At 41.0% G+C, this 22638-nt stretch overlaps 1 protein-coding gene across 3 annotated transcripts in view; it reads left to right on the forward strand.

Moving 5' to 3' along the window:
• Window positions 1-22638, forward strand: part of RSF1 (remodeling and spacing factor 1) — a 68860-nt gene that overhangs the window by 8686 nt on the left and 37536 nt on the right. For 2 of the 3 annotated variants that reach the window (XR_015704606.1, XM_087756642.1), the window contains exons 2-4: window positions 14889-14980; window positions 19797-19889; window positions 20589-20794. Coding sequence is in view for 2 of the 3 variants with exons in the window: in XM_087756642.1 (XP_087612768.1) it covers window positions 14889-14980; window positions 19797-19889; window positions 20589-20794 (391 nt within the window). In the remaining variant the exon portion in view is untranslated. Of the gene's footprint in view, window positions 1-7438; window positions 7507-14888; window positions 14981-19796; window positions 19890-20588; window positions 20795-22638 lie in introns of all 3 variants that reach the window. The other variant, XM_087756643.1, reaches the window with a different exon arrangement.

The following is a 22638-nucleotide window of genomic DNA, read 5'->3' on the forward strand; positions in this document are numbered from 1 at the left end:
ATATTCAAGACTTCATGTATATCTGCCGTAGATGGGACAAGTGTCCCCTGGTATCCTCAGAGGCCAACCTCTGCTGTGCTCCTCTGGGAGGAAAAGCAGGCTCCGTTCATCATTCCCTGCTCGGGCAGCGGTTCTGGGGCAGAGTAATGTGTCGGTGGCTTTGGCTGTGGGGTTCAACAAAATCGTCTGGTTGGTTCCAAATGTTAAAATCATTGAGAAATAATAAAACTCATACAAAGGCCTGTATATTTTTTGTTTGTTTGTTTGTTTCTTCCAGCCTTGCAGTAAGAGCATAGTTTGTAGCTGTGGAATAGCGAGGTCTGTGGCTGTTTGTAACACTAAGATGATTTTTCCACCCTGTTCCATTACCCTTTCTCCTCTCCCCCCTTCTCCCCAAATCAATGAGCTCTCCTTTTCTTCGGTTGTTCTACAAACCTTGATAAACATTTTAGCATTAAGTATTTCTTAGTAGCCTCTAGCATTTGTCAGTCTCTCATATATGCAGTTTGCCGTCGGCCTGATACAGTTATTTCTCTTCCCCAAGAGCCAAACAAAGCTCTTAAAGCTTGAGCAGCGGAGAATTTCTCAGAACTACAGTAAAAATTGTGACCCTGTTGATGTCTGTAATGGTCTGGGGAAAAGAAACAATTTCTCAGAGTGAAGGAAGGCCTATTTCTAAAGATTCCTGTGTTTCAGCAGCTGGGCTTTAGTATTAGATTTCTTTCCATTATGATCATTTAGCTCTTGTAGTACCTTGGAGAAAAGCCCTACATACCCTTGAACTCGCAGGTTTGATTGATATTTGAAGAATAGATAACAAGCAAGTTGTACCTCACTAGTCCCAGCCTCGCAAATCCCTTTTTCCAAGAAAATGAAGCACTGTGGCTTTTTGGGTTGTCTTAGGCTATACTGTTTTCCTGTCCTAACGGTCAGTTCTGGTTGGCAAAGTCCTGAACCAGTAGTAGGCTGAATGAAGGTGGTTGGTGACATTTGTGTGCGAGTAATCGCTTGGTTTCCTGCTCCGCTCGGCGTCCCTCTGGTACTGCCCTGGCTATTTTCCAACTCATCTACAGCTATCTAGCAGCACAAGTGCCAGGGCACGTTCATTGCCTTTTAGTATTAATGACTAGCAGGATTATAATGCTTTCCTCCTGAGAACAAACTGCAGTGGTTCACAAAAGCAGTATTAATTAGTGGATGATAGAAGCGTGGAAATTTTAGTTGGATCCCAGAGCTTGCGGTGTGGCGTTCTTGTAATTATCAACAATGAGTTGCAAGAAAGCATCCAAGGTGGAGAGCTGCGTGGCAGGATGCAACAACAAAAAAAAACACCCAAAAAACCCCAGCATTGCTTGGAGGTGGTAGTTGAAAGGGAGCTAGCTTAAGCTGGCCTAAAGTAGCCATGTGAATGCCCTGCTTTGCAAAAGATACGTCCAGTAAGTGGCAAAACTATCCCTTGAAATGTATATTTAAGCTTAGACAAATTCTGTAGCAGACGGTATTAGCTGACCTCCTAAATAACACGTTAGCAATCTGTATGAAGGTTAAGAAAGGTTAGCAGCAGGTAAGAAAAATTGATGCGATAATAAGGGAGCTTTTGGAAGACCTAACCTTTGTAAGAAGGGAGACCAAAAGCACTAGTCATAAGTCAAGGAATAAAACCACTGACTGTGTCCTAGATGCAGCATGCTCGCAAAGATAGCAGTCTCTGAATGCGTATTTGTCTGACAAACGGGGCTAGGATGATAAAGATGAGCATAAGGGCAAAATGTCCAAGTTTTTGTGCCAGGCAGAAGCTGTTTGAAAGGTGGAAATGTAACCCTTGTGAAGTCCAGGAGGAGAACATACTCATAGCTGGCAGCAGAAAGAAGGAAGCTGAAAAATCCAAGGTGGATTTGGAGAGCATATGGACAGAGAAGTGTCTTACGTAAAAAGGAAAAAACCTAGGAAACACGGGTGGCTAAAATCATCAAATACAATGCAAGGGTTAAAATAAGTACATTGCTGAGAACTTAAATGGCTTCTTTGCATAAGGTGTCATTATTAGGCTAATTTGTGATATCTTTATTCGAGTTATGCTGCCTTTCTGGCAATAAAGATGAAATACGATAAAACTGACGTGTTAGGAAATGATGTACTGGAACATGCTAATAATGTGAAAGCCTACTGAGTTTCGCCAGGCTTAGGTACTCATTCGGCTTTCTGAAAAAGTTTAGAAATACAGATGGTAAAAATATACAAAGTCATATTAGAGTACAGAAGTAGAAAACAGAGTGACTAGCACATTTTAAAGAGCCTAACAAAGATTTAGGAAATCAAAAGCAAGGCACTTTTACATTTGGTTTTGATAAACTTTGTGAAATTGTAATTTCATAGTTCTGATAGTTGTATTAGGTATTGTCCAAAGAAAAATATTCTGCTATTTTCTTTTGAAAGCACGGAGAGTTCTTTTGAAGCACGGATAGATGGATCATGCTTGACAGATACTTACATATAGAGGCAAAGTCTTTCAAGAAGGTCACTGATGAAAGTGGTTGACTTGTGTTCCACAGCACCCTTACCTGATATGACCAAAATAGTAATTCCCATGCCCAGCCCTTTCTTTGACGTTATTCTTTGTGGCAGGAGGAATCAGGCGAGCCACAGAATGTGTTTTTAGCCATTGCAGTCTGCGGCCCAGCACGTTAATGCAAACTGATGTTGCCAGTGGTCTGTGTTCATGCTGTCGATTTTAAGTTAGGGCTAGCTGAGGAGTGGAGTTGCTTTGTGTGGTGAAGCCTGGTAGCCTTCCCTGGCAGAGGGTTAGAGGAAGATCGAGGAATGCTTCACTTAACCATTCCAGCTAAGTCAACCACTGAAGGTGAGTCAGCATCCAAATCGATCGTCGGTCAAGAGGGAAAGCATCATCATAAACCTTAAACTGATTAACCAGCGGGAAGTTGGTTAGAAAATGAGATTTTTTTGGTCGCTGCGGTATAAGTCAAGTAGAATTCCTTGATTTTTTTCTTTATGGCATGGGCAATTAATCTTATTTGCCAAGGAAACAGGAAGGAGATGAGTCGGTTAAAAAGAGATCAAGGTGAAAGCTGGCTAATCTGGACTAAGGGGAAACACTACTGTGGATAAAATAGTATTGTGAATTGACAACAAACCTTCAGATGAAACAGAGTTATAAGTATGCATTAGAAAGGAAACTGTTTATGACGAATGTATCCCAGAATATTTAAAATTAGCTGTTAGCTCAACAAAATATTCTGGGTGGTATTGTGATAGGTCAGAGGAAAGCACCTCTGTTAACATGGAGCTGGAGTTTAAAAATTAACAAAATACCAGATAGCACAAAGAATGGGCTGAGGATCGTATGTAAAACTTGGAGGATGCTTTATATTGGGTATGCGTGTGTACATCCCATTTTGTCGATTGTTTGTTTGCCTTCGTCTTGATTTTAGTGCTCAGTTGTGACTGCCCCATCTTGAAAGATAATGAAGACATCAGGAGACTAAGGAGGACTGTATAAAAGTTTCTGCAAAAAAAAAAAAGTTTTAAAAAAAGGTACTATTAACTTCAGAGGAGATTTTTAAAAGTGTACAAAGCAAGGCTCCTAGAGATTTGTGTTCCTTTTATATTGTAAAACCAGAAAAGTGGTGTATTGAATGAAATTTAAAAGTAATTCAGATTTAAATCCTTCACGTGTTTCGTAATTACAGTTGATTGCTGCAAATTATTATTAAGGCCAGAGCTCAAAAAGATTTAGATACTAATGAATATTGAGTTGTAGTGAAAATATTTAAAAATAAAACTAAGAACATGAAGTTTCTTGCTTCTGAGTTAAGCCAGGCTCTAACTAAAAAGAGGATTTAAAGATAACCTGGGGGCAGGTAATTTCATACGTGTGCTGTGGGGTTTCGCTACCCATGCTCTGAAACAGCAGATGGTGGTCACTGTCAAACCCAGTGCTGGATTATATGCACCACGGCTCATGATTTTCTTTTCCAAATGCTATGCATAAACACATTTTCTACTGCCAAGATTCTTTCTCCTTTCTTTCTACCTGTTTTGTGCCATTAGAGGAAGGGAAGGATCTTCTGATGTCACAAGTTTTATGTTTTTCAGGTAGCGTTGCGTTTTTGGGAAGCCGGTTCAGTGGGAGGATTCAGGTGCGCGTTACATCCTGGCGCTTTCTGCCCGCGACACGAGCTGCCGGGCCCCGTTCCCGATAGCATCTACGTGTGGTCGTTTAGGTCGGAGGGTTTGTAGCTCAAACACGAGTTTTGAGTGATGGCAATATGCAAATGGTAGCAAGAAACTCATTGTCCCTTCAGGCTGTTACCCTCTCTTTCTAGCTCAGATTAAAAGTTGTGTAAAAGGTGGCTGGCGGCAACCGAGCCTGAGTTGCGGAGAGGTAAGGGCGCTGCCGGTCTGGCAAACTGGTCTGTGGCGTTGAGTCTGCCTAGACAGACACGAGATAATACCAGTCCCAAAGCTAACAGTCTTGGCTACCCCTGTGGAGCTGCAACAGCCCCAAAGTTATAACCGTTTCTTGCAATTAAAAGAATTACATTAATGGGGGTAGCTATTTTAATAGTGTGAGCAGGTCAAAACATGAGTTTGCTCATAGGAGTTTATACTTAAGAGTTGGGTGTTTCAAGGAACGAAACTTCTGTGAATCCTCACTTTGAGATTCAAATGTCGACTTGCATAAGGATAGAAGTGGTTTGCTTTTTCTTTAAGTCTAAATAAGTCTTTATTTTAGACCTAAGCCTAAGAAAGTTGCTCAGAAACCACACCGTGTTTTTATGTACTACTAGTACTTTGTCAGGCAATGGTCTTGGACGCTTTTGCTTCTTAAATTTCTATTCTCACTTGCTTCCTGGGTTTCTTAAGAAATAATGGAGGAAAAAGTTGCTACTAGCTGTGAAACCATTTAAAAGCAGCCTCAAATTCTGTGCTAATTGGATTAAACTTGTAAAATTTTAGGCTTGTGATCACGAATTCATCTGTGGAATTACTTTCGTCCAGCTGTGTGACTGCCGCCTTTCGGGGGACTCTTCATCAGCTGCTAGAAACTTTGCTCTCTTAGGACTGTTTAGCCCAAGTCTCTGAAACGTGGTGCATCTTTTTCTGGATCTCTGGTATTTCTTTAAAATATCTTAAATTTTCATACGCACTGCTGATAAATTAATGAACTGACATTACCTTAGAGCAGAACAAATGTGCAGTTACTGGCTTCCAGCTGACGGGGCTGTGTGTTCTGCGTTGCAGAATGACTCGCGTCGGCTTCACCTTCAAAGTTTGCTTGTGCTGATCCTTAAAGAAAACTCGTGCTCGCATAGTGCTGCTGTTTGGAAAATACCGAATGCTTACTGAGCGGTACTCAATTTTTCTACAGAAATTAGTCACTGTTGAATGCTTTGCAAAATACAAAATGTACATCTTTGTAGCATGGTTACGTGCTTGTACTTCTTTAGGGTCCAGTAAACTAAAAATGTTTGTTTGTTTGTTTTTTTAATTGGGAGACCTAAGTTTGCAAGATGAGGTGAATGAAACTTCTGTGAATCCTCACTTTGAGATTCAAATATCGACTTGCATAAGGCTATAAGTGGTTTGCTTTTTCTTTAAGTCTAAATAAGTCTTTACTTTAGACCTAAGCTTAAGAAAGTTGCTCAGAAACCACACTGTGTTTTTATGTACCACTAGTACTTTGTCGAGCAATTGTCTTTTTCTTTTCAAGAAGAGGTGTCTGCGATATTTGACAGTTACAGAGAAACTGCCAAGAAACATTCACTTGTGGATATCGTTCGTAAAGTTGTCGTGTAAATGAAAGACAAAATGGTGAATCCCAGAGTAGAAATGAGACTTATTTGAAGTGCAGGTTGGATCACCGGTGACTGGAGAAAAAACACGCTGTTTTTAAAGTTGAACACGAAAAAGGGCAGTAGTATCTTCGTAGTAGATCTCACCTGATACATGAAAAAGGATAAATCTTTCTGTTTGTTTTTTTTTTTTTATCACTGAAGACTGAGGAATGATAACCTCTAACCTTGGTAATGAAACTTGTTTTAGAAAAGTGATTTTTATTGAACCTGCTCTGAATTTTTTAATATTGCTGTTTTATTCAAGTGAGAGATGTGGGAGAAAGTGATTTTATAGTATAATCAACATCCTTCTTCTGTTAGTGCCAAAGAAAACTCTCAGTACCTGAGAAATTCAGCAAAATTGGCACCAGACTGCTGTTTCTAGTAACTAAACAAAGTAAGGAATTAAAAAGCATTTAAATTTGTCCTTGTTTGCATATAATGAGCTAAAAAAGGACTTGCATTGAACTTATCCTCTAACAGAACCCATTAAAAGAAGCTTGTTATATTTGTTACATGAATAAACCTAAATGAAGCTGAACCTTCCTTAACTACTGATGTATGCAACTCTATGTTCATACGCTAAATCTTGATTTTTCACTTATTTCACTGCAACGAGGATTCTTTAATTTAGTTTAATATTACAGGATATATGCTTTTTCTCTTGAAGTTAAATGCTGCCATGCTTAGAGAATGGATTTTTGCTTGCCAGAATTGTCTGTGCATGGATAAACCTTATGCACTAAGGTCAGATCTGCAATGGTAATTCTGTGTCTAAAGGGGAGCGTAAGAGCTTAGGTAACTGTTTAAGAACGAGATGTACCCCCCAGTACCTGGTAACGCTTCTGTGTCCCCAAGACCTTGCATATGTTGGTTTTCACTGGAAAAACTTGCCACTCTGCAACAGAATTCATCTCACCAAATGTATTTAGCAGAGCTCAGACTTTTAGGATGAGCTGACTCTTCCTAAAAGTGTCTTTCTGTCCGTGGGCTATAAATGGATTATACGGAACTAGCTCAGGTGTAAATATCTACATTTGCTTAGATGAATCCTACTGCTGTGCTGCAGCCCTTTCCAAGGTTTTAATGGCAAAATACCTACAAAATTCTGGGAGCTAGGAGCCAGGGACTAAAGCTCAGGCTCCTTTTTCACAGGAATTAGACTCACGCTTCCTTTTCTTCTCCTTTCTTTGTACCCTTGAATCTTGCATTTCTTTTCTAGCTGCTTGTTTTGTGGCTGGGCCACCCTCCTAGGAGTGGGAGTTGTAATTTTGAACCTTCTGAGAGCAAACGAAGGTGTTGAATTCAATTTTACCTGTTCTTGAACGGCTATCTAACTACTTCGTGTTAGATCAAAAGGTAAATGCTGCCATCTCAACTTTTTGCTTACATCCTTTTCGTAAGTGTGAACGGGTCTTCTGTTACTGTAATGAAGCCCAGACTGAGATCTGGGTGTAAATCTTCATTTTGCTACTGACCTTTCCAGAAAGGGGTTGCTTTTCTGGATATCTGCCTCGTCAGCGTTTCCTGTCGTAGAGTTGAAGAATCCCATCTGATCAACCGGCTTTTTTTTTTTTCACTAGGGCAAAAACAATGGCCTAACAATGGCAAAACAGGGCACCTTACATCTTCTTACATCTCTGCGGTGTGGGTAAGTGTATTCTGCAACACGTTCCAAAGGCTGGCTCCAGGTGTTCAAACTGAGCACGCTGATGCCATCCGCTGCAGCTCTTCTTCCAGTGGGAAAAACACCAAGCTACTAAAATCCCTCTGAAGTGGACTTAACCCAGTGTATCTGGAAGGTGTGGTGGTGCATGCTTGCACTGAGGAGCTGTGAAGCACTCCAGAGTCCACTACTAAAGCGTAATCTTTGTGATTACCTTTCACTTTTGTCACACCTACTGTTTATTTGAGAATTATAATGACAGAGTTCAGTGGAAGTGCAGTTCCTAAGGAAGGAAATGAAGCAGATTTTCTGCTCATAGTCTAAAAGTCTTGGTTATATTGGAGACTGAGATGCCTCAGCAGGCAAGAGAATCCCAGAGTCATTTTAGAAGATCTTATTTCCTGATATTTACTCACCAGAATGAAAGATACTTGTGCTGCCATGTCTTCGCTTTTATGGGCTATGGTCCCAGCAGTTTCAGAGACTCAAGTGCTTGCATATGCATGAATTAAGGAGCAGCAAGTCAAGTGCTCTTGATTTCAGATGGTTGAAATGCAGGCTGTGGCCACTGCAAGTGATTTAACTGTGAGCGATGGCAATCTGTTACAATTTCAGATGTTTTCAGTACCTGTTTTTCAGTGCAGTCTGCTTGTTTGCACGTTGCTGCCACAGCCTGATTTTTCTCACTCGCTGTTCATGTGTCCCGAGTTTGTGGACTTGAGCCCATTTTTTATTCAGTACATTTTTTGAGGCAGTAAACTGGGCTTTTATTTGCTGTCTTTCCTTTCCTGGGCTATTTCCAGTTTCTAAAATAGCTCATGTGCTATTTTTTTCCTGCATTGTTTTCAAAGTAATTTTCCTTTTTTCTTTTTCTACCTCCATTTCTTTTTCATTGCACAGCCTGCTTTTCTTCCTAAATCTTACTCTTTATTCTAACATCAGTCTTGCTTTTGTTAACTTTTCTGCTGTTGCTTAAAAAAACCCAACATTGCCAGGAACTTAATATCCAGAGAATGAAACAGAGAGGACTTGTGAAAGATTAAACCATTTTCTAACTGCTAAAGGGCTGCTGAGAAACCACTGTGTAGGGATTTTGTTTAGATCCGTATGGTCTTTAACTCCAGCTTCAAGAGTTATGCTGATGACAATGGAGAGGATTTTTTTAATTTCAGTGTCAGGTATAGCGAGACGGTGACTGATGGTAGCGTGGGCGTTAGAGAGCACAAGCATAACCAGATTGATTTGTGGGCAATGGAAGAGGGTAGAATAAAAAAAAAAAAAAAATGGGAGGAAAGGGTGCTCAATAACAATTTTGACAAATAGGTGATAAATTCTAAATATTTGAAAATCTCTTGGCTAAAATTAGAGCTGAATTTTAAGGTCACATCCCGGTTGCAGCGAAGGCAGTATGCAACTCCGATAACAAGGTCTGTTAGGTTAGCGACATAACTTACTAAAAGAAGCGTGGGTGGAAAAGGCTTTTTGGTCCCGGTTCAAAGCACTGTCCACGCTGGTCACAATTCATCTGCAGGCGGCGTGAAAGAGGTGGTGTGCTGGGATCCTTGCGTGGGGATGGGTGGCAGGGGGTTTATCAGCAAGATAGTCTTAACTTCACTGAATAATGTTAGAATGGCATGTGCTTTGAATCGTCCAGGCAAGCAGAGCGCCTTCTCATAGGTATTTGTACAGATAAGAGATGGAAAGGTACTCGGATATTTGGATGAAAATGTTCTAGCTGCTGAGCATCCAGATTTCAAAGTACTTTCCTAGGATAACAATGCCATTTAAATGTGAGCGTGGTTTGTTTGTTTTTAATGCCTGCCAAAATCTTTCTAGGAACAGGATATAAAACTGCTACTTGGTGACTTGTTCTCTCTGTTTTGATCTTTGGTTTAATTACAACATGTTTGATTGCTCTTTTCATTCACTTGGGAGGCAGAGTGGTTGCATTTTTTTCCCCGTTCCTGTGTGTGGTTTTTTTATGGGCATGCAACTTGGAGGTAGGATGATAATACTCATCAAGTGACTCAGCTGGAAAAGAAGATCTTTAGATTGTCCTTTGGAACAGGAACTACTGCTTTTTCATGTTGGGAAACACTGTAGAGGTCAAATGCTTCAAATTTTTTTATGCCAAGCTTGCTGCATGAATATGGGGCTTCTTATTATCACAGTTATTTGTCAGAGGTTCACCGTAACTTCTTGCCTGGCTCATGCTAGAGGTTTTGTCCTTCCATTTACTTATCATGCCAAGTTCATACTAAGGCCATCGTCTTTCCCTATGGTCTATAAACTTCTTAATAACACATCCCAGCTATAGGGATCTCCCATTTTCCTTATACTAAGAGTTGAGGTAAGAAACAAGTTAGTTCCTAGGGAAGAATATTTATGTTCTCATAAACCAGCGCTGCTGCTGAAGGAGATACTATTCCCTTTCTTTTCCTAAGTGTTTCACTAGCTGTTTAAGGAAACAGATGAGGAACTTCTCTTTGGTTGAACCTAATCTAGAAGACAAGGTGTTTGCTGCCTCAGACTGCTCATGAACCTTCAGACTTGCCCACAAAAATGGAGGAAAATATTAAAGGTGTTAGAAATGCGGTCACTCGTCTGTTGGGCGCTCTTGTGCCTTTTGTAAGGGATGCAGCTGACTGGTTTTAAGCAAATTTACGCATGAAGGCTTGTCTGTAAAGGGAATTAAGTGCATGGTTAGTGTGTGGTGGGGTAAGTGGTAGAGTGGCCCCGCAGTAACTCTTCACCAGGGTCTGAGTGGATGCTCTCGCCTTTGCCTGTGCCTCTGGTACGGCTCCCTCCATCACTGACAGCGGAGGGAGCCGAACGTGGTGAAATCTACCTCCTATTTGCTTGCCATTGAACTCTGCGCAGGGTGCCAGTAGCTGACACACATCAATTTTGTACAGGTTGCTGTGAGCTAGCTTCCCTCGGTAGAAAAGAAGGGGAGGTGGGAGATTATTAATGATCCTATTGATCTCAGCTGTCCACCTGCTTAGCGTGGTTTTATTTGACAGTGAAGTCCTAGTGTGCAGAGGTAATTTTGGTCAAGGCAGAAAGATCATAGAATCGTTAAGGTTGGAAAAGATCTTTAAGATCATCGAGTCCAGCCATTAACCCAGCACTGCCAAGCCCACCACTAACCCATGTCCCTAAGCACCACGTCTACCCGGCTTTTAGATACCTCCAGGGATGGGGACTCAGCCCCTGCCCTGGGCAGCCTGTGCCAGGGCCTGACAGCCCTTTTGGTGAAGAAATTTTTCCTAATATCCAACCTAAACCTCCTCTGGCGCAGCTTGAGGCCGTTCCCTCTCGTCCCATCGCTTGTTACTTGGGAGAAGAGTAAGATGAAAAAGAGCAAACTGTTAACGGAAATATTTGCCCTGTATATCTTATGAATCACTTTTTTTTTTTTTTCTCCTTCCACTTGCCAAAACAAGTTAGCATGGAAAAAGGTTTTACTGGTGTAACTGGGAAGACCTGTTTGTGTTCGTGAAGCATGAAAACTGCCAGCAGTCTTTGCATCCCAAAAAGTTACTTCTTGTTCCCTTTCCCCTAAGTCCCCGCAGGGGTCAGGGTGCTTTTCCCTTATCTCTGGAGGAAGAGAGGAGGCATAGTTTTTTTTTTTTTTTGCCTCCGCTTCAGTGCCAGGCACTCTGTCTACACCGTGGTCCTTTATTTCCATTTTCTTTAGGTTAGTTTTCAGCTGTGAGTGTATTAATTTTGGCAGGGAAAATAAGTAGAGGTGAGACGGGGTTATGGTTATATAGGAAGGTGTTAATGGGTACCCACAACCAGGTCTTTAATCCGCGGTTGTGCGGGTGTTTGGAAGTTACAGCTTTTCTAACCAGATGCTGGGGTTTCCACGTGTTCGTACTTTCTCTCTTCCGTTTCAGTTTTCTGTCTTTCCCAAATACATTAGAAATGTCTGACTGATGTATGGGACGTTCCCTGAAATGCTGGAGCAGACAGAATAGTGTTCAAAGGATGTTGTGTGAGGCCCAGGCAGGAGCCTGCCCTCCAGGAACGTGCGGGACGTAACAAGTGGGCAAAACTCCACCAGAAGCCCTATAATTGTATATACAGTGACTCACTCGCTCTGACTCATGGCTTCTTCCTATAAAAAGTCTAAATTTTTGAATATCTAGCAGATGGCACCGCGGTTTAATTTTTTTTGATTCTTTGAAATAGTTTTTCTTTTAAAATAGTACTGTGCTATTTTTATTAGCCCTGTGCAGAGTCCTGGTGTTTTCTCCACCACTTAAGTGTATTCTATGAAGGTTTTAGGGAGCTACTATATTACTTTCTAGAGAGATCAAAGTTTCATAGAAGTTTGAGAATATCGTTCAGATTCGGGGTTTTTTTGTATATGTTCCATCACACGTCTTTGGCCAAAACCTTACGCAGAATGGCTATTATGCAAGAAAGATGGCATGTATTGTTCCTTCCTTTATGTGAAACTTTAAAAAATGCAAAACGTTATTAGGTTATCGTATGAGTTCCTGAAATGAGTGATGCAGGTCCCAGTTGAATGGAGACGATATTTTACAAAGGAGATGACAGTCTATTGTTGTGATTTAAAAAAACCCAAACAACAACCCAACCCAAAAGTGATTACATCTCATGTTCGTTATCTGTGCTATGTTACAAGTAGGATTAGAAGAGTGTTGTAAAAATGATCCTTATTGATGTCCCACTTCAACAGACTCTTGTCAAGAATTCTCTCTATATTCTGAACAAAAGTAAATTAATTTAAGGTTATGAAGGTTCACTGCATTTCTGAGGCGACTGAACCATCGATCTTGTTTACTAGTGCACTTCTACTCCTTGCCAAATAAGCGTTCTGGGAAAGGATGGGTTTTCTACCGCTCTTTAGCCTTCCTGCCACCCCTCCCTGAGCTGGTATTTCTGGGCAAGTCAGGTGTACGCTGCTGCATGTGATCCATACATTATTCACAGTTACTTTGCCTTCAATACAGAGTTTGTTTCTCAGTCCCGTAGGCTCCTGCTGTAGGTCAGGCACCCTGGCCGGTCAGGCTGCGCTTCACACACTCCCTAGTTTCTGCCTGCAAAGTGGACGTCGGTTTTCTGCTTCGAAACTCCCACCTCATTCCTTAGAATAAGGAGGATAGTGTGCGATTCCTCTAAGCGCAACGCAGTTCTTCTACACGCTTACTAGGGAACTGGCGAAAAGCCAGCCTAGAGATCCGGGCATTAATGTTGTTATGATACATGAAAAACATCTGAAAAGGGTAATAAATAAATGCAGAATTAATTTGAAATGTTTTTTGTGAAGTTTATTTGTGAAAATAACCACGTCGATACATCATCAAGGTCCTAGAAATGCAGGAGCTGAAATGCTGGAATCTCAGAAAAGTGAGGTTTCTGTAGGTACTAACCCAAGTCACAGCAAGTGCTGACCAAGGGTGTGCAAAATTACTTTCCAATTTTTAACATTCTCCGTTTCTTCCAAGACTAACACTCTAGCAAAGATTTTTGTGGTGACTGGGGGTTTGATTATTCCAAACAAATCACCCGTGCTTCTTGAAACTAGGCTTCCAATCAGTATGTACCCATTAAAAAGAGATCTGATTAAAAACAAACAAACAAAAGATGCAGAACAAAAGCTTTGATCCAGCAAGATTTTTGAATACCCTGGCTCAGTTCCATGTCCCACAAACACAAGCTGAGGTTTAATTGTATGAGTTGACTTTGATAGAATTGCTCATGTGGCGAAAAGTGCTTTGTGCTTAATTTTGTTAGTGCCGAGTGCTCGGCACCTCTCAGGGTTAAGACCTTTGATCTTGTTCCTTTTAAAATATGTGGTAGTTTAAAATTACGAAACGCATCAATTTTCAGGAAAATCGAGGAGGAGACATGCTAGGTTTCTTCACTATGTAATGGTAATGGAAATAATATAAATGGAATAAAAGAGAAAAGGTCAGGGCTAGTTTAGAGTTGCTTACGAATTATTTACGTTTAAAGGACGTCTGTTTTTGGGTACCAAGCTGCTACTTCATGTATTTATTGAAGAAGTGAGTTTGTGTATTAAATTTCTGGTTGTGAACCAGCAGAGATGATCTACTTCTGAAATAATACAAGCATTTTTTTCATCAAACTGATATTTTTACCAGCTCGTTATGCTCACCTGAAAATAGAAGTGTTTGATTGAAAGGCAAATATCAGTTAGGTGAAATCAAGTTAAATATTGAAAAAGATTCACGCAGATACTAAAATGTTCTATGAAGAAATAGCATCTCAGTAATGTCGAGTTCAGAACAAACGCATTTGGTGTCCCAACCGTTTATCAAGTAGTGCTGCCGGACCAGCAGAAAAAGCGTAATCATAAATGATGGTCATGAACGTTCTTGGGTTTTAAACTTTTAAAGCGTGTGTGCATAGAGTAATGAAAATGCTTTCAGAAAATAAAGTTGCATGCAAAGAGTATAGAAATAAAAAGACGTGAAAAGTTCATTTCTTGAAGTTTTTCTCAGCAGATTTACAAATAAGAAAGCTCACGTCGCTGGGCACGTGTGGTTGCGTTACTAATTATCGGTTACCTACTGATGAAAAGTTGTACTAGTCTGTAGCTTATAAAATTGATGTTCTGCAAATCTGCCACTGGGTGGCGCCAGACTGATTCGTAAATCCCAGATGTGCTCCAAGGCGAGATGTTGAAGGTGTATCTGAGGAGTGTACGCTACGAGACAAGTAAAATTTGGTTGGAAAACTTTAATTGTGCGATGGCGGCGGTGGAGCTGTACCCAGCAGCAGTTCTGGCCTCCATCCCTCACGCCCCAGATCTCGAGTCCCTCTCTGTCCCTCCGGTACAAAAGAGAGTAAGTACAGAGCAAAGCTACATCCCTGAGGACAAAGTTTCTGGAATGTTTCTCCCATACCACACGCCCGGCCAAAAATAGTTTGGATGCAGCGATATTCCAGGCATGGTGCAGACAATGGCTCTGGGGTTTCTGGAGGCAGCTGCAGGTGTGCAGCTCGCGGTAGGATTTTTGTAGGTGTTTGACCGGCGTAGTTCCTGTCCCGTTGTTGTTTTAACGCTGCCAGAATTTTTACATGTTTATCATGGAGGTCTGTTTCCTGGAGTTTAAGGAAGGGCACAGGAAGGGCAAGGATCATCGTAAATGTAAATCTAAAGAAAAAGACCCACGCGATTAAATTAACCTTCCTCCATCTCTCAGTTGCAGGGCTGCTTTTCAGCAGACTTTAAGTTACTACGTTTTATTCAAATTTCTCAATTTGTCACAGTGTTTCAGTGTTATCAGTGTTGAGCATTGAAGTATATTTACACCGGTCTTCATAACTTCTTTTTTTTTTTCTCTCTCTCTCTCTCAATACTGCAGTTCCAAAAGAATTGGTGGAGCTTCACTTGAAACTGATGAGAAAGATTGGGAAGTCTGTCACAGCAGACAGATGGGAAAAATATTTGATCAAGGTACAATATGCGCGTTGTATTATTCTGCAATGCTGGAATATGGTTATGATGAGCTGCTGTGTCGGCAATCCCTGGTATGAATTATAGCGAGCCTTGGGCTGTGTCATGGCCAACATCGATGTGCGTGCCCAGGCGTTAGTTGCATAAGAGTCCAGCTTAACTTTCCGTCTGCCTAGGCTTGTGTAAAAAAAAAAAAAAAAAAAAACCAAACAAAAAAACAAAACAAAAACAAAAAAACCCAAACAGACCAGATCTTCTGCATGCATAAGAGTGTACACCTTCATACCGGGTAGTAAAGTACTTTTTTGAGCATTAAGACTCTAAATAAAGAAGGAGATTTAGTAGCCTGCAAACGGGCTAAATGGAGCAGAGAGATTTACACAGTAACAATTCATTTGTATATCGCTTCTCTGGATACGATTTAATTATTGTGATTTGGTTGGCATATACAGGGACTAACCATACAGAGTTCTTGTGGTAATAATAAATGAAAGTATTACAGTGATTTCTATCTGGATGCTCAGGAGGGCACAACTAAGGTGAAAACGTAGCATCCCATTGTTTTACATAATTCTATATTGGTATTTTAATTGTGGCTATGCCATTTTTGGCACCTTACATGCAAATAGTTCTCAGTTTAAAGAATTTACACTGCTTCAGAAAATAAAAATATACAGATAGTCAAAACGAATAGGTTACCATTTCCCCTCTGGATATGTTGCCTGTATCTTTTAACCCACAAAAATGTAGTCTTAGTATTGTCTGTACAGCCATGATCGCATCTTACTTCAAAATACAGCATTACGGTGACAGCAGCAACACAAATAACGGCACTTGGCAAGTCCCGTTGCGGTTTGCCCCCGTACGTGCTATCTCTAAGCTTTACGGAGATGGGGATTTGTCTTGAGGTTTGTGTAGTCTTAAGATGATGATGGTTTTTAGGACTGGGAGTATGCCAGGAAATAACCTGCTGAAGGGCCTTAGGTTAAATGTAACCTCTTAACCAGCTGTAAACCATTTATGATGATGCTTTAAAATAATAACGTTGTAATTTATGTAACTTTTGTGTACTTTGTATGTTACCAAGTACTGTGGTTACTGAATTGTGTTAAATTCCTTAATATAGCGAAAAGGCATTGCAGCAAGCCGAGAAAACCCAGCTCTGACTAGTGAACTTACCTACCCCACTGAAGCCACTTACCACTTGTGTGGTAAGCAGAAAGCAGAGGGATAAAACAAGTTTATGAGGGAGTAGTTCGGAAAATCTTCCTTCAGCAGGGATTGAAAGGATGGGAAAGTGGTAAGGAAACCCCCCCGCACCCCTGTTAAGACCAAGTAAGCGGTAATAAATTCTACTTCATTTATCAGTCTCCAGAGCTAACCTGAAGCTTATTCCAGCCAGTGGTTCAAAGGAGCCTCGAAGAACAAAGGGATTTGAATATAACTAATTAGAGAGGTATGCTAATATTGTCCCCATTTCAGAGGAGTATAATTAATGTAGAAAAACAACAAAGAGTATTGGGAAATGCCACAGAAGCCAGGAAAAACTGAAAAGGTGTGGAACCATTGAGCGCATTCTTCCTAGGTGCCTGCAGCGTTGTCCGACACATTATCGACAAACTCTTGAGAGGCAACGTTGACTTGTTTTTCCTTTGTTAGAAACTACTAACGTGTTGCTTTGATAAAACAGGGTTTGATACATTCTAGATGTGACCATTTTCTTATTTAGGAGGAAACTTTAAGTGGAGGACATTCAAATGTACATGCTCTTAATATTTATATTTCATATTTTAATATTTAATATCTTTATATTATGAATGTGTTTTGGGGTTATACCAACTGGTTATAAGATATGCTTAATTTCACTGTCACGCTTATGAAGAGCTTCATTAAAAATTGCCTCGAAGCTGCGGCTGGCATTTTGCCAGATGCATATGTTTTGGGATAGGAAGTGAACGTGGCAGTGGAGAGTTCTTCCCCTTCCCTCTTCTGATGGTGAACCACCCGAGTTGGCTCACCAGCACACACACTAGTCTTTTTTGGAAGAAAACGGCTATAGGGCTGTAGGAGTCGGACTTTTCTCCTCTGCGCAAGGAACGTACGTGGTCATGTATGACTGAGGTAAAGAATGGGCTTGTCCTAAACGTTTTAACAACTAAGAGGAACTGCCCAGCTTTGCTGTTTTTCGAGAAATCATAGAATCATAGAATTGTTAAGGTTGGAAAAGACCCTTAAGATCATAAGAGTCCAACTGTGAACCCAGCACTGCCAAGTCCATCTATACCATGTCCTCGAGCAGCACATCTGTCCATTCTTTAAATACCTCCAGGGATGGAGACTCAACCACTTCCCTGGGCAGCCTGTTCTAATGCTTGACCACCCTTTCGGTGAAGAAGTTTTTCCTAATGTTTAACCTAAGCCTGCCTTGGTGCAGCTTGAGGCCGTTTCCTCTCGTCCTATCACTCGTTACTAAGGAGAAGAGACCGACCCCCACGTCCCTAAGCACCACGTCTACCCGGCTTTTAAATACCTCCAGGGATGGGGACTCAACCACTTCCCTGGGAAGACTGCACTCTCTCCTGGCAAATGCTTTACTTGACTGTTGTCGAACATATTTTGCGTTTTTATACAGATAAGATTTCCCTGGACTGGTCCGTCTGGAACCTTCGACCCCGAGATGGGCGCGTTCTGAGCACGCTGTCTTTTCCGCCCTGATTATTAGAATTCAGGTGTCTGTAGTCCCTCCCAAGCAGACTCCTCTGCTGTGTCTTTCACCTTCCTGTTTTCATTATTTAAAGTGAACATTTGGAGCATGGTGATAGTGGGTGTCGGATGCCATCGTAGCTGCTTTGGAAATATTTGAGAGAGAGAGATGTTTCAGTGTCTCTCTTGCAGGGTGGGACGGTGCTGACCGCTCTTTAGCATGCAGAAGCCAGCTGCTCCCGCGAGCTGCAGGATTTTGATCGGTGTGAAATGTCCCTCTCTGTGAAGGCAGAGACGAACGTTTCAGCGGAGCCTGAATCAGTGAAATCTGTAGTTCAGGGTTGTGACAGTACTTGTCAGGAGAAAGCGCGATCATCTGGTTTTTAGTTGTCAAAATGTAGTCATTTCAGTTTGAACAGGTTCCTCGTCAGCTCTGATGACTCCGAGCTTTTGCTTTGACAATCGTACACTTCCGCAGCACGTGAAACTTCTCATTATTGCTTTCGTACTTAACGAGTAAGTAACGAACAGCAGCTGGCACGTGCCCTTAGCAAGGGTTTTGATATGCAGTCTCCCAGCATTCTTCACGTTACACGGTTGAAAATGAGCGAGAAAGCGGAGTAACCTTGTTTTGCGAGCAAGCAGCGATTGTCTCTCACCGTGAGCTTTGGCTTTGCGTCAGAGAAGTATCCGTGTAACGTTCCTTAACCTCGGAGCAGGAAAAACAGCTCTCCGGCAGGATTCATTGTGACCAGAGAGCACACTCTTCACCGTTCTCCGTAGGTTGCAGTTTAAAGTCAGAGGATGATTTGTGGTGTGGCTGAGCCAATCTAATTGCAGGCTTACCCTTGGGCCGCTTAAGACCCGGTGTCACTACTCGGGCTAGCACAGGGTCGGTGGCACGGCCGTGGGGACAGAGGAGGGGCAGCGGCACCTTTCTTGGTTGTAGCCCACGTGGGGTTTTACAACGCAAATCAGCTGATCTGTACTTCTGGCGGGTGAAATCTAGGGTTATTTTTCCTGCTGTTTCCAGAGAAAGCTGCTTTCAGATGTGATGTACAAGTTTTTGAGTACCTTAGTGACCGTATCTTGTGTTTAATAATAATTTCGTGATTGGGAGACTGCGCTGTTTTGATGGAGTCCATTCAGCAGGGCTTTGCTTCCTTGCAGACTGAAAGGCAGCGGCACCTTGGGTGCTAATTGGGACAGCCGTGATTCACCAGTGGCATTTCAAAATAATCTTGATTGAAGATGGAGCTGTGATTAGCTTTCGCCTCCTTCGAATGGGTATTTCCACTAGAATAGCCTCGCTGATGGGAGATCCCGCTATGTGTCCTCAATTGATACGCAGCTCTTCGCTAGTCATGAGAGTTGTCTTAAGCACGTCTGAGTTGTTTAGGAGGAGAGGGAATTCCTTCTTCACCGTTAGTGTTGGAGCTCCCGCTGATCCAATCTATTTACCCTCTACCGCCACTTTTTTTCCATGTTCTGTGTGTTTTTTTTTTTTTTCCCCCATATTGGTGTCATTGAATTTATTTGCTTTAAGTAAATTGAAATGGGCTATACGCTACAATATTTAAAAATATTTATCAAATGCTTTGAGGCCCAAGATATTTAGCAATTTCTAAAGAATAATAATTCCACAGCATGGGGTGAATATCAGTTGCATTTGTTATCCGCAGTACAGATGTAGGACTCGGGGGCCCCAAGAGAGCTTGGCAGCTTACGTGCTAAGTGCTGTAAAGACACGTAATAAGAAATCACCTCTACTTGAGAGAATTTATGTTCTAAATAGACAAGTCAGAAATAGAAAAATGGGAGATTTTGCACAGCAAAGACAAGGATACCTTCCCAGTTCAGAGTTGTGCTGCCTAATTTAAGAGGTTTAGAGAAGTTGGTGGTGATCAGGACCTCGATGATACTCTCCCACGGAGATTTGTCAGTGCTCCCAACCTACTCTGGTTTTATTTTTTATTTTTGTGTGAGGCTTTCTGACTTGCAATCCTGAAGAGATCATGTATAATTGTTACTGCAGTAAGGTACTACTAATATAAAAGTTTAAAGTTGCTTTTATCCACTAACCCTAGCAATCTTTTTATTTTGTTTGTGACAGATATGCCAAGAATTCAACAGCACTTGGGCTTGGGAGATGGAAAAAAAAGGATACCTAGAAATGAGTGTTGAATGCAAACTGGGGATTCTGAAGGTACACGTTCATCAACTAAGTTTCTAAATGACTTCTTCCGTATTCGCTTACATATCTTGGAGATTTTGCTGTCTCACTCACTTAAACATCTTGCAAATCTAGCTCGTCTGAACCGTAAGTAGATGTATTAAACGTGGAGCTGATCTTGCAGCAGGCGCGATGCTCACGGTAGTGGGTTGGGCCCAAACTGGATGTAACGCTTTGCGTATTTTTCACACTTCATGTGAAACTTTTGTATGAAAATTGTTTTGCGCTTACTGTTTTGTCAGTAGCTATTTGCCTGCGCAGTATGCTTTTTAAAATGTTTATTAGCTTACAATTAGATAAGCTTGTCTGAATTCCAAAGGCAAAGATGGGATTTCATCTTTTCAAGTCTCGAGAAAACTGTCAGGGCTGGTTCCAAGTTAAGGTGTGTGGTTTATCGTAGAATGACATCATTTGTACTATTTAAAAAAAAAAAAAAAAATTAAAAATAAACTTCCTAAACTGGCCAGGGAAAAAACCCCACCGAATAAAAATTGTCTCGCATTTAAAAACAACATGGTCTGGAAGAAAAAATGGAACTATAGCTAACTCACAGACCCAACAGAGAGGCCTAAAAAGAAGTTCCAAATTACACTGGAAGGAAATGAGCTGATTTTCTTATTTCTGTTTATGTTTTGATATTCTAACAGCCTTTCTACTTTCTCACTTTTTCAGTATCTCTGTGAATGTCAGTTTGACGACAATCTAAAGTTTAAGAATATAATTAACGAGGAGGATGCCGATGCCATGCGTCTTCAGCCCATCGGTCGAGACAAGGATGGCCTGATGTACTGGTATCAGCTGGATCAAGAGCATAATGTCAGGATGTACATAGAAGAACAGGATGACCAGGACGGATCCACGTGGAAGTGCATTGTTAGGTATTTTTTTTTCCTTTTTTCTTTTATTCTTTTTGTTTGTTTGTTTTGTAGGAGTTTTTAGCTATTTGTGACTGGGGTTCAGAAATTTATTTCAATAAATCTCCATTTCTCCCACCGTAGGAGTCATGACGGTGGTATTTTCCGCCTTCACATGTATGTTTTAGTGAAAAACCACGTATAGTAATAACTCACTGATTTGTTGGTAATAGCCAATGTGGAATTTGTTTTCTGCTTAATCAAGCTACAATAGATCTATGGAAAGGGTACCAAGAGAAGGCTCTCTTGAGGGCAGTGGCTCCATATTGCTCACTGGCCACCTACATGGCTTAGGAAACGGAGGAGGACTCTTGCTTCTTTATCTCCTGCCCTATTAAGACAGTTAGAACTGGAGAGTTTTGTTCGTGGGGGAATTACATTGCAATTTTAACTTCACGGAACTACAAAACTGTTGACAATACAAATAGGCACGAAAAACCTTGTGGAGTAGAATTCGGCTCATAGATCACTAAAGAGGAGGTGCATGAGGTTGATGCAGACCGACGTGTGTGCGTGGCTCGGTGCCTCTGGGTCTCAGTTGCTGCAGATTGGTTTGGTAACATTTTAGTGATGTTTTACCTTCAGATTTATGGGTTTTTTTTGTGATTTTGATTACATATTTTGTTTTTCACTTTCCTACTCTATGCAAGGTATACGGTATCTTGAAATTAGCTTGAAATTTGTTTCATATCTATTAGTTATCTATTTTTAGTTTATCTCCATGTAAACTTTTTTTTAAAATTTGATTAGTTCCAAGTGGATTTTAAACTGGACTCAGCAGAATCAACTCTGACTTAAAAAGTACACAGAGATGTAAAAACAGATCTAAAAAAAGTCAAATGATGTTTTTTTTCTGTTTGTAAATTTTAATTTTTATATCTGCAGCTTATTTACGTATCCATAACTTTAGTAACCAAGGGAGTCATACGACACTGTTTAAACCGCTATCAACAGGCCATAAAATGATAAGCGTTGCTGCCAGTGCAATTTAGATGGCTGTTGTGGGTAAATAAAGTAAATGTGTCCAACCAAAGCCATCGAGAGCGGCGCGGTGTTTATCTCTCTTCGTGCATCAGAGACTCCAGAGATCAATGGCAAAAGCGGAAGAAATCAGGGTTCTGCTGGGAAAGTTCCGACACTCCACGCTCCGAGCGGAAAAACACCGTAATGCATTGTAAAAGCTGAAATGGTTTTAAACCCGTGAGATTCCACGTCTCGGGGCTGTTGCACTTCCAGGATTCCTTATTTTCTGTAAACCTGGGGAAAACAATTTGCTGAACGTTGACTTTGAAAAACGAAATGCGAGAGCCTTGTTATTCTAGTCTGTTATGAAAACAATGACTGTTCAATCATCGCTCAATTTTGTTATACGTTAAGGTGTATTTTTTTCTAGTTAGATGTCCAGTTTAAATAAGGAATTACAGTGCCCTGAGATTCGCACGCGTAGAGATGCACGAACGTTTTCTTGCTATCATAACTCGAGTAGCTGGAGTTTTCTGGACAACTTTGTATTGTTTGCTGTATGTGCTTAGGGTGGGTACCTGCAAAAAGTATCTAAATTACTTAATTGCTTTGGAAAATTTCACTCGACTGATGTGGTTGCTCCTTTGGTGCATGAGCAGGAAACTACAAAGTCCTCTCTGCTGAGAGAAAAAAGAAATTGCAAAGAAAAATCAGTGAGGATTGGTAAGAGGATAATAAATAAAAGAATAATAGTAGCAGCTTGGATCCAGACCCAACAAGACTTGAGCTGAGAGAGACAAGGTCCTTCCAAAAAAGTGATTTTATTGTGGTATGGATAAATTGAA

Source organism: Nipponia nippon, unplaced genomic scaffold (assembly GCF_047370975.1).
Source record: "Nipponia nippon isolate SJK-2023a ecotype South Korea unplaced genomic scaffold, ASM4737097v1 scaffold_2, whole genome shotgun sequence".
Taxonomy (NCBI): domain Eukaryota; kingdom Metazoa; phylum Chordata; class Aves; order Pelecaniformes; family Threskiornithidae; genus Nipponia; species Nipponia nippon.